Source organism: Meleagris gallopavo, chromosome 2 (assembly GCF_905368555.1).
Source record: "Meleagris gallopavo chromosome 2, MGAL_WU_HG_1.1, whole genome shotgun sequence".
Lineage (NCBI taxonomy): Eukaryota > Metazoa > Chordata > Aves > Galliformes > Phasianidae > Meleagris > Meleagris gallopavo.
Genome location: NC_139405.1, coordinates 42,630,065 through 42,642,617, shown reverse-complemented (window position 1 = coordinate 42,642,617; position 12,553 = coordinate 42,630,065). Strand labels below are relative to the sequence as shown.

Genomic DNA, 12,553 nt, shown 5'->3' with positions numbered 1-12,553 from the left:
TTAAGAGCCATGTGAACATGGAGACCACTTAGAGACCACACACACACTGAGACTTAACTCTACACAATAACACAAGTGAAAAGTTTAGTTTGCATATACTTCAATTTTCTAACTTTTCCTCATGAGATTTTCAAAATACTATCACATATTCTAACATCTACAGCATCAATGTTATTTATAAAAAAAACATGTATTAAAGTCTTCCTCTGCCCACCCACCCTCTCTCCAAGGGTGGTTTCCCTTCTCATACGTTCCATGCTAAGAGAAGGAAAAAATTGGTCTTATGTCCCCAGTAGTAACTAACACATGCAAATTTTTCAGATTTTGATTGGTAGGTTTTTACTAAAGCTTGAATTTTATCATTAGGATAGAGATAGTTCCTATGCTTCTGTGGAAACAGATTACTATTTAGAACTGAAAGATCTTCTAGGGTATTCAATTTGCTTGTTTATTTATTCTTATACATAGCTGTCAAATCTCTCAGTAAATCCACTAGATCATTCTCAGACATTTATTGTTGTTCCCTTTCAGCCCTTTAGCAGAAGACAAAATATCATATTTTCCCCATTATCTTTAAAATATTTATAAAATTTTGAACAAAAGTCGACTTCCGTAGCCTAGACACAATTTGCATATGAATGTTCAATATTCATTCCATGCTATACTCCAATCCATCTTAAATTCATGCCAATTTGACTTTATCTCACAGTGCCGCAATGAATTCAATCTATATAGGCAAGTGTACATGTATAGAGTACTGGGCCACTCTTTATTATTCTTTTTTTACATCACCAGAAACTAGAGAACAGAAGATTCTTTCACACAATATCTTAACTGCAGAATCATCCAAATCACATTTTGAAAGCACCAAGTAAACACAGTACACTAATAATATGGAAACAGCTACTGCAAAGACATAAAGGATATCTTAAATTGTCTAACCTAGGTAAAGTAATGTTTACACAAAAAGGCGATAGATAAAATGGGCAACAGACTGCTCAGAGAAAACAAGGATTTCCTAATTCTTCAACCTGTTATCAGATAGTGCAGCTGGAAAGAACAGGAAAGATGGTAGGTAAAATCCCCTGCCAGGATGTCTTTCAAGACTGAAGATTAGAGTTCTAGGATTAAGCAACCACAAACTCCAACACTAGAGCATAGCAAGCCAGATCTGAGTTTGGAGCAGGATCACCATGTAACTGGAATGAAAGAGAAAAAAATATGTCTCAAAAATGTATATTAAAAAAACAGAAAGGGTCTAATTCCTCGGCCTTCCATTCAAGCCCTGAATTTTGTAAAAACTTCACGAACTCTGCCTACTTGTTGCTGCTTTAGACCATCTCCACAGTTGCTACTGAGCTATTGAAACTATTTGCAACACTTACTCTCTGTTTCTCTCCAGGACAATATTGACCTATCTCTTACCAATCTGCTGGTTTTTCCCTGCTGCCTGTGTTTTTTGAGCCTTTGGGGGCCTTGCTTCTATTCCTTTGACCCGAGCCTCCAGAGCTGTGGGAATGCATGGACAAGAGTAAAATGTGAAGTCATGCAGTAGTCATGCAGTTGCATACTTCCTTTGCTAAATGCATGTCTTCTGGCAACATTTTTGAAATTACACTTTTAGTAAAATTTAATTCTGGTGAAAACTTATGAATGAGCTACTCATGAGACTAAGAGATAACGTGGCCAGATATGAACCAAAAGATAATGGTAGTTTCTAGAGCTACTCAAAGAATGGCTTGCCACTTATAAATAATTAAAGGTTTGTTGCAGACAACAAACATGTTGACTGCTTTCTTGTCACAACCAGCCAATCCGACGACTTACATTCATGCAGACCCTATGCTTTCCAACAGTTTTTTCAGATGTTTTGCCACTGAATGAGATGTTATTTATTCTAGACAATGCACTTTTGCTGTCAGGTGTGTCGCATTCATCATGATCTTTCATCTTCATTTCAACAGACTGTCAATATCAAAGAGAATTTCCCAGACTCAGTGCAAAAGAGAGGAGATAACTAGGGCAAAGTCCTTAGAGCAAATCCAAAGGGTCTGTTCAGAATCAATGGAGAACATTAGCCCTAAAAGCTAGCACGGGAGGAAGGAACTAGTTTTAGAGTAGGGAAAACAAAAAGAAGAGATTGACATGTCCAAGCTAGGCTGAAACAGTTCCTGGCCACAGCCAGGGTGGGAGGAAATCCCAGGCAGACTATGTAGAGACAGTCAGGGCTGGCGGTACCCTCTGTGCTCTTCATCTGTGGTGTAATACATCTTTCCTGGTACCTTTTGCCAATGATGAGACAATATTGGCAAGGGAGGCACAGGAAAGGAAGGGGTGCTTGACACTACTCCTAGCAGGAAATATGTATCCCATATTTCTTGCATGTGATATGGGAAGAACAATTCCTGCAAGCTCCCTGTATGTGCATCTATTCTCTGTTCTTCTTCAGGGGAAAAACAAAAACAAAAACAAAAAAACAAAAAACACACCACTGTACAGTGGGAGAAGGAGCACAGATGAGGAAGCCATCCTTCTTGAGACCATAAATGAGTAAATAGAAAATAAATGATGCTAAGTGCCCATTGGGTATGTTTGATTTTAATACAAGAACAAGAGGACAGTGAAAAGTATTCTGAAGAATAAAACCCCAAGAGAAACACTTTTCTCACTGCAGATAAAAAGGGCTAAATGTACCAACTGTATTGAGGGGAAAAAAAGGTAGTAAAGGACAGACGGAGATAACACATTTGAGACAGCAATTAAGTAGTTACATTTATGTTGTGATAAATCTTAGGATTATTTCTTACCTTAATTTCCTTCAGAATATCACCTACTATCAAGAGAGCTGCTGTATATATCTTCAAAAAATTTCCCCAACAACCTGTGGTTGCTTGAAATGGAGAGATCATTGCCACAGATTTTTTAGAGCTCCCACACAAGCATCAAAATAAATCACTACCTATCTACGTGTGTAGAAAGTGGTCTATAGCAGTCACTGTCAGAATGTGTTACTTTGTTCAAATTGTTCAAATTCATGTAACTTCTCCTGAAAGTATGCTTTAAGAAATATAATGAAAATCCAGACCAAGTTTGTGGTCATAGCATGAATTCTGTATTTTGAACATCAGTAAGAAAAAAGTCCATGTTGAAAAAGATAGGAGGTGCTCATCATCAAAAAGAGTAATAGAAAACAAAGATGATACAGATTTGTGTGGCAGAAAACAGTTATTACATTACACATCAACTCATTGTTACGTCACGTTCAAAGAAGGCAACCTTTCCATAAGAATAAATTAGTCTTTTTCAACTGACTGCAACAGATCACGTCCAGGTTTGGAAGAAGCAGCCCTTGGAAGATATTGTGTTCCTTAAAGCAACAGTTAGCTGAAGGAGACATAATATAAATCTAACCTGAGAATACCTAGCTAAGAAATGCATGAGTTAACATCATACACTAATTATCTTCTGGTTTTACTTATCAGCTCTGAGTAATAAACCTGAGAGAGAGAAGATTCTCTTTGGCAGCCTACGCTGCTTCCTCTGTCACAGAAACTTCTCCCATGAAGTGCTGCAGGCCTCACTTCAAAGTGCTCTGTTCTCAAAATTAGCTGTTTCTCAACAAGCCTCTTAGGTAGAGAAATGATGGACTGTGGCAATTTTTCCTTTGTGAATATCCTTGTTTCAAGCCAAAGCTGATTGAAGTTTTTCAGGCCCAGTTAATCAAGGGCCAAAGATTGCCCTCACTGCAATGGTTACATTATCTCACAAAAATTTTACTTACTCAAAATGTTTCTGGGAAAAATGTTTTCTGGGAAAAGCTGTTTTAAAAAATACAAGATGAAGCTTTTATCCTGCTATAAATACAGCACTAAGCCTTAAATGTTTTTCCCCCATCCATTCACCCCTTTTCTCCAGCTTCTCATCTTATAGGCAAAGTAGAAATATTGCCTGGAAAATTTATTGAGGTGGAAAGTAACCAACTTTTTTTGGCAAGTTGCTTAACCACGGGGCAGGTGATACCTCCTAGAATCTAGCTGAGCACAGAGCTCCTGCACATAGTAGCCTTGTGTCAGTTTGCCTTCCCCTACTGGCTTTCATTACATTTCAGCTCTGTGACTCCTGTATCTCACTCTCACTCTGGCATTTGGCCCTCAGGTACTGCTGAGGCTGCTAGTGGTTGCCCCAGGGGAGCAACTTCAGCAACTTCTGCAAGTGCTTGACTCGCCCAATTCATTCCTCCATCTCACCTAACATGAGAGGCAGCCAGAGTACAGTAATTGTGTGTACCTAATGACAGTCTACAGAATACACAGGTAACTTTTTTACACTTTATCTTTAATGTGATACTAGATAGAAGGTAGTGCTGCTAACAAAGTGATTTTTCCAATATAGATCACTAGGCTGTAATATCCTGCTTTAAGAAACATGTAGCATAACATTTCCACAAGGTAAGAGAAGAAAGGGAAAAGAGTGGAGTACATTTAGGGGCTCAAAATTTTAGAGCACACAGCAGCTGCAATGAGGATGACTTTGCCTCAGTCCATTCCATTTTCCAATCTATTTTCCTGAAATAAAATTAACCAATCCAACTAGGAAGATATTGCAAGATTTACTTTTTCATCTCTTAACTTATCCAAGCCTCCTTCCATTCTTCTCTGATACTGCGCTCCCTGTGAAATCATTCTGTAACAATACGTGCTTTGCTGTGAATTCCTTCTAGAAATGTATGAACTTGTTAAACCAATCAGTTTAGTTACATCAGTCAAAGAAGAAGCTATGAACTGCTATTCGTCTTTGGCAAGCTCAGCAACACGCTATTGCCTGTTCTTAACTGTTTTGTTTTCATCATCTCTGACACATTTAACTCATCTCTTTTCAGAAGGATATAGAGTCTATCAGCTCCCTCATCTGCTTGCTTTTTAAGCTCTTTCAAGTTTAACATTTCCAATGGAGAAATTGTATCTGCTGAGAAACCAGCACTGGTCACAGGTGACCGTGGATGGCTGCTGTTGGGGAAGGAAATTCAGACTGTATTGGAAGTGGAGGGGTGCTGGAAGAAAAGTTACCAGAACAAATTTTCATCTTCCTTCCTCCCTCATTTTCAGCTGTGAATTGATTTCTTTCTGTCATGAAGCTAGTTTGTTTCCTGGTGGAGTACGATCATCCCTGTTTTATTTTTTCTGTTATAATTTATATGTCCTGAGGTATAAAGATTAACATCTGTTCTGCAGGCCATTTCCACACTATCTAAGAGATAAGCCAGGCTTCTCACTTCGCTGTTTCTTTCCATGATGAAATGGATTCTAGCAGAACATACTTAGAGGAAAGAGGACTGACAAAATACACTTGAAAAAGGGAAAACTTTAGATGATAACAAACTTTCAACATTAATTATAACTCCCCTTGTTCTTTAAGAGAGTATTTTATACAGACTTGGGCAAGATCCTTTTTTATCCATAGCAGCATACAAATAATCAGACAGACTAGGACACATGGGAAGATTCCTGCTGAGCCCTCACACACTTCTTGGTATGAGTCTGATTTTTTACTTCAGGCCTCCCCATGAATTCTGCTGCTCAAGAAGTAGCATATACTGCCTGTTCACCAACACTAGGCCAAAGGCTAGTGCCTTTTTAATGCATGCCAAATAATCCCTTTAAGAAATTCTCAACATTCTCATTAGCATGTTGCTTTATACATTTAGTCTTCTAATTTTAAGTGTAATATTGTTGGATTGACAGATTATGTTTTGTTATATACTAATCTTGTGCCAGTTTCCTTACTTTCAACTGTTCTTCTCCTGTCATCTACTCATTAACAAATTTCATACACAAAAATATAACAGTTCCTCTCAGCCTTCCTTTTACCTACTGAAAAAAAACAAGCTTGCTGCATATTTTGTATGTATAAACTCAGTTTTGTAAGGTAGGCTCATCATTCCACCTGCTATCTCAGTAATTAGGCATGAGATCACCATTAAACAGGGAAAACATTTTGTAACTCAGTAATGGTTGAGTGACCTAATAAAAAAGTCAATTTTGTGCTCTAGTGTATTGAGAAGTATTTAGCCTTGCATACACAGATACTGTGGTCCTGCAGGATTTTAATCCCCTGAGGGATGAGGCCCTCAGAAGCAGATTTAGAAGGACAAGAAGTCTGTGAGCTGTCTACAAAGGGACAGAAATTTGGAGGAAAACAAGATGATTCTTCTCAATGCTGCATTGAGATATAAGACCCTTAGGTAGTCAAGGGGCAAGTTGGTGCTCTGAACATCTCTCCATACCTCAGGAAGCTGTACAAGATCTTAAAATGGCTGAACACCATAGCATAAACTCGTATGATATATGAAAGACTCTGGATCTTGGAAGAGGCTATGCTCAAAGGGTAAGGGTATAGTCTGACCTGGACAACCCAGTGTCCAAACCTGCTTACCACCCATGAGAAAGCTGATGAGAAACACAGTGGAGCATTTGCATTACATGCCACATTCTGACACATTCTGACATTTGTTCATCGCTCGCACCAGCCTATGAGCAAATGATTTCAAGTAGCTCTCCTTTTTTTTCTCCCTAGTATAAGCCACTTCACCTCAAAATTGTGGCAACCTAGGTTAGCAATAAGAGGTTCCTCTAAGTCCCTCCTGGCTCCCTTCTCTCTGTCCATGGGCAGCACACTACTCAACTCAAGACACCATAAGTTAAATGCATTAACATTAATATGTAAAACAAAGAAATGTGGCCATTCTACCCAGTAAGGAACAGGGTGGGAGAGAACAGAAATGCAAAAGTAAAAATTTTTTCTTTCACTCATCACTGAAAAGGTGTGGAGGTGGCTGGTACAGGTAACATCAGTGAGAGAAAAATAAATAAATGTTAAAAAAATATATAGCCTGAATGAGTAGATTAGACAGTACTTAGAATAATGTCTTGCTAATTTGGCTGAACCTGATGAACATCTGTCTGGCATATGTGAAAAACTGCCTGAAACAGTTTCACACACATTAGCAGTTACTTTTGAGAAGGATATCTGAGGACAGATGAGGGGAAAAGCCTAAATACAGGCTCTATCTTTTAAAGTGGGGAAAGGAGAGAGGAGTAAAAACTCAGTAACTTCTAAAAGGAAAAAACATCCTAGAAAAACAAATATGTTCTAAGTACCCGAATGACAATCAAGCTGAATAACAGCCAGCATAGTTGTTTAAGGGTGTTAGTGAAGGGGAGAAACAGCTGCATAGTAGCAGCTGCGTATTTGGACTTTGCTTAGGTTTAAGAATTTTCTTTTGTAGCATTCTTATAAGCAAGTGTACACACACAAAAAAGTCTGCATGTGTATAGGGTAGCCTGGATGCAAAAAATCAACATCAAAACCTGTAAAATTATATTAAAAGAGGAATTTAAAATGTGCTGTGTCCAAATGAAAGAGGTAGCAGTAGCATTCTATAAAGATTCATCCTGAATCTGGACCTAATTTTCCCAACATTTGTATTTATACTGTGGCTGATGGAATACACAGTACCCCTGTCAAACCTGCGAATGACATGAAATGGAAAGTGCTGAAGGTAGTCTTAGAGACAGGATTGAAACTGAACTTGTTCTTGATAAATTGGAGAAATTCTGAGAACAGCTGGATGAATCTCAGTATGTGCAGAAACAATCAGCTGTCCAGCAGCTGGCTCCATAGAAAATTCAGAAAATATCTGGGGAATACAGTGAGATGTTAAGGTCAACACCAGTCAACAGCATCAGTGCACCGAAAAAGACAAAGGCCATTCTGGAGTGTACAGTCCAATATGTAAGGCAGTGATGTTGGAAATACTTCTATCAGTGTGCCCAGAACAGAAGAAACTTCAGCCAAATTCTGCTCCCAGCTTTGCTCTTCAATAAAGGACCTGGAGGATCCCAGAAGAGGATGAGTTGAAACCATGACTGGGAAGAAAAATATGCATGGAGAGGAATTTAAATTAGCCTCAAGAGGAGACTTGAAGAAAGAAGAGAGAGTGGAAAACATGCTTTTAGCATGGCTGCAAAGATTTTACGAGTGAAATGCCTGCAGTGTTACAGAGAATGCCTTATTTTTCCCTGTTCCAAAATGAGCTGGAGCAATCAGTCTGGGCTGACCAAAAGGTGACACTGGCTGCTTTTACCGCCCAGGAAAATATAACTAGGAACCATACCATAACTCTCAACCATAACGTCAAATCCTGACCAATCATCTAAGACAGTATGATAACCCATAGAATTCCCTTGCTACTAAGCCATATTTGAAGCCTGTATTTAAGTGTGATGCAGTCAGAGTCTCAATTTAAACAGCAAGGAGCAATAAATTTACATGGGATTGGCTCACTGGAAGAGGGAACACTGGGAAGAAGTAGGAGAAAGCATATGTTTTTGATAGTACATAATAAATTTTAAAAACTGGTATCTAATAAGGCAGACCATGTTGTTCCTCCAATAACATGATGCAGGGAGGAAGGAGTGGGGGAAAAGAAATCAGTTAATTGCCTCACCACTTCATTCTTTTCTTTTTTAATTGTCAATTCTAATTTCAAAACTGTTTAATTGTTACTGTGATTTGTTCTGGAAGGATGGAAATGAACATGATAATAAGGTTGTGATTTCTTTCACAAAAACATGTGAGAGAAAAAAAGAGCATATTGCAGAACGTTGAGTGATGGAGAAGCAGTGGCAGCTGCTACTCAGATGGATCTGCTTAACTGATTATATTGGCTCTTCTTTCCTTTCTTTAGAGGCATACAAAACCCTCCTGTGGGGTTTTATTCTAGAAATATACACTGGTTAGCTGTGGGGCAGAAAAGGAGACTATTCGTGCTCTCCCATCCAGAGTATGACCTGACACGGTCCTGAAGAGAAGTCTAAAGTTGGAGTGCTATAATTTCATACTCAAATGCTGTCCCTTCCTTTCCTCTGTGGGCAGGTCACTGTACTCTCAAAACCTTGACACAGAAACAGCCTTGAGTTCAGTCCTTTTTTACGCTGAAGCTTTAAGGTCTTAGTGGATGGGAGATGAGGCAGAATACAATGTGAAGCATGAAGCAAAAGAAAGACAGCTGTTTGTAATCAAAATGTTTTCTTGACTGGTCCTAGAACAAGAATTCTCTATCTTGTCTCCCCATTGACTACAGCAAGGACCAGATAACAAAGATTAACACTCTAGAGCCTGTTTTTCCTGCAAGTGCATGGAGAAAAGACATAGAAATTGCTTTCTCCCTTCTATTCTGCACTGGCAACACTCAGTCTTGGATCATGTAGTTTTAGAAAGACACTGGCTAACTTCAGTCTGGCAAAGGAGCTCTGAGATTGCCAAGACACTGGATCATGAGGCATGCCAGAAGAAATTTGTTTTGTATAGACCAGGGATGAAACTAATAAGAGTAGACAAGAAAAAGTTTCAGTCTCCCACCATCTCAAGTGGAAGAGAAACAAGATCTCCTTCTCAGAGGTTTGTAGAGGGAGCACAAGGGGCCACAACTACATGTTGCAGCAAGGCAGAAACAGGTTGGATGTAAGGAAAAAACTCTTCACAGGAAGAATGGCTCAGGATGGGAGAGCAGGCTATAAAATCTTCATCGCTGGGAGGGCTTCACAGGATAAGGTTCTGAGGATCTGATCCAAATATCTTAGTCCAATGTGGCAGAAGAACTAAGTGACTTTCAGATATCCCTTCCATGACAAATTCTTCTGCTTTTAAGCATATGAAAAGTGAGGGAATACTCCAATATGCCTCCCTGCATTCATGCTATGTACTGCAGGTGGCAGAGAAGCAATAGGAAAGAAGTGTTACTGTAATCACAGTATCAGAAAGACGTAAGCAAAGCAAGGCCTGTAGGAAGAGGCAATTTCTTTTATTAGACCAACTGAAAGTTAGAAAAATTTGGACAGGATTTCAGGCATGCAAATGCTTCTTCAGTCCTAAAATAGAACCAGCCCACTTCAGCGCTAAACACAGGTTGAAAACAAGTTTCTCTGAATTTAGCTAGATATACTTACAGCTATATATATATAGAGCATGTGAAAGCAAAAAAAAAAAAAAAAAAAAAAAAAAGGTAATTGGCACTTGCAGAGTTGAAGAGATGTTAACTATGTTTTACCTCTCCCCTCAATACGTTCTGGGGGAGGCAGAGGGATATATTTGCCAGCAGAACATGAGGTGGACTCCTTTCCTCTTCAATTCTCCTCTGCCCCTTCTCCTCCCCATTCCCTCAGCTGTCTCCATTCACTTAATTATATTAGAAAAATAATTAAAAAAAAAAAAAATGGTATGACAAAGCAGGCTTGGTTCAAGGCCACTGAGCAGCAGGGCTACAGCAAACTTAGGCACCCAGCACCTGAATGTTCCCTGGGGGGCAGGAGGTGGGCACCCTCCTGCTTGCTGTTGTCCATTTCTAACAAGATGGTGGGACTGGTGTGCTGATCACCAAGACCTTACATTCATCTCTGTGGTAATATTCCTTTGTCCTCACACTGGTTGACCTCTAAAAAACCATCACAGTCTTGTCTGAGGGAGTGCCTTTAGATCACTGAGTACATTGTATATCAAAAATATTTCAGCTTTTTAAAGAAAGAAGGCTTCCTGCTCTGCTTTGCTGAGCATTTAAGGACTGAAGTCTGTTAACCTTGTAATGAGATGAGGTTTTGGGTGCAATTTGGAGAATCAAGGATGGTCTCATCCAGCAAAGCTGCATTCCCACATCCTCCCACAGATGCACAAGTAGCTAGCCAGAGATCAGGACATGGGATGAAGTCAAGACACAAACTTTCCAGAAACTCTAGGTGACATGAGATAAATAGTGTGCCAGAAGGACCTGTTGCATGGGATACAGGCTGCAGGCGAGTTTGTGAGACTACATCAAAGGTGCAAAACCATGTGGAAAATGATCTGTGGGAAAAAGTGAAGGAAAAAATGATAGAAAATCTTAAAGAGCACAATATCTAGCAAAATCATAGTCAGTGTGAGCCTCCATAAGAGTCAGACTAGAATCTAAACCTGCACAAAGTTGTTGATGAAGAAAATGATGAAGAAAATCCAGTGACACAGTGAGAGTTCATGAGAAAACAGATGGAAGACTCTTCCTGGCAGTAAACAGCAGGCACATGGCCAGTCTTTAAGACCGTGTGCAAGGCCCCATCTTCACACCATGGTTGTCCTACCACAACCATTAGCTTGAACATCATATCCTATTCCCAGAGCAGGTAGAAAGGAAGAATTAAAACAAAAATAAAGAATACCAATGCCTGTGCATTAATTCTACAAGCATACATAGTGCAATCCACTTCCGCAAAAGCTTGAGTAATCTTCAGTTGGTTTCTGATCCCTGACAAATGAGATGACAAGCATTTTAATGAGCATCAAACACAGCATCTGGGTCTGCTTGACCCAGAGCGCTGTCCTCAGACTGGCAGCCATTCTATAGGCTGGCACACAGAACATGAGTTTCTCCTTCCAAAGGCTCTCTGGTTTACGCACAGGAGGTACAAAGGAGTTGAATCAAGGTATAGTTTAGAAAAATGTGAATCCTCCAAACTGCACCCAGTAGTGCTCATATCCAGCTAGCATTCCTATGTACAGTGACGACAAATTTGGCTAAGTCAATACAGCTTTGTTAATAGTGAACCATGCAGGTGCCAAGCTGCACAGCCTTTCTTACCCCTGAGATACTGCTCCTAAACCGTGTTTATGCAATGGGAAAAAAAGCTGCAGCATTCCTTCCATTACTGTCAGTAATACAGTAGGACTCTTGTTTGCAATGTACAACAGAAAAAACTGCCAAGAAATTGTATCTATTACTACAAGTTTAATGGCTATTATCTTTCCCCTCAAATGCCCTGAAATGCAAATATTTTATGGTTATTGCATGCTTTGTTGCAATAATAGTCTTCATTTACTTTAATTTCACATTGTTATTGCATAAAAAGACAGAATCAACCAGAGGGCTGGGGGTCTGTCTGAGGACCATATGCATTTGTTCTGAAAGCCTTGGAAGAGACCCAAAAGCCCTGCTGTGCAGCAGATTGTTGAAGCAACCTTGTGCTCAGGTCAATGGAGCAGCTTGAAGTCTGCATAGGCAGTTGCATTTGCCACCCCAGGGACAGCCTATGGGGTATGGGAGGAATGTGCCAGTTTTCTCCAGCACAAAAATAGGATGGGTGCTGTGCTGAGCCAAACATGCAGCCTGAGCCACATGTATTGGCATGGGAAAGCTCAGCAAGTATCTGCGTCAAAGGCAAGCTCAAAAGCTGGAAATGGGGGCAAACAGCACCTGTGATACTAGACCAGGTCTTCTGAGGTCACTAGCAACTACTACAAATGGCATTGCCACTTTTGGAATTCAAAATGGATACCGCACTCTGGTGATTTAGGCATTCACAGTTGTCCCCATTCCTCATCTAAGATTCTCATCTAAGGACTCAGCAGGACTTTTTGACCACAAACACAGTCACGTTCCAGATTTCATTTCCATATGGACTGGGACAGAGTTGAACACTGTAAGAACAAGACGTGGGAGAGCAGATAGCTGGCAAAGTCTTACCATAGG

General features: G+C 39.8%; 1 protein-coding gene across 1 annotated transcript in view; it reads right to left on the bottom strand.

Moving 5' to 3' along the window:
- Nucleotides 1-6,514, bottom strand: part of C2H6orf118 (chromosome 2 C6orf118 homolog) — a 55,860-nt gene extending 49,346 nt beyond the window's left edge. Inside the window, 9 exon segments of the mRNA XM_085218429.1 lie at nucleotides 1,386-1,396; nucleotides 2,808-2,840; nucleotides 2,842-2,890; nucleotides 4,640-4,751; nucleotides 4,754-4,843; nucleotides 4,846-5,022; nucleotides 5,025-5,182; nucleotides 5,184-5,303; nucleotides 6,480-6,514. Coding sequence (XP_085074555.1) covers nucleotides 1,386-1,396; nucleotides 2,808-2,840; nucleotides 2,842-2,890; nucleotides 4,640-4,751; nucleotides 4,754-4,843; nucleotides 4,846-5,022; nucleotides 5,025-5,182; nucleotides 5,184-5,303; nucleotides 6,480-6,514 — 785 coding nt within the window.
- Nucleotides 6,515-12,553: the final 6,039 nt, after the last annotated feature.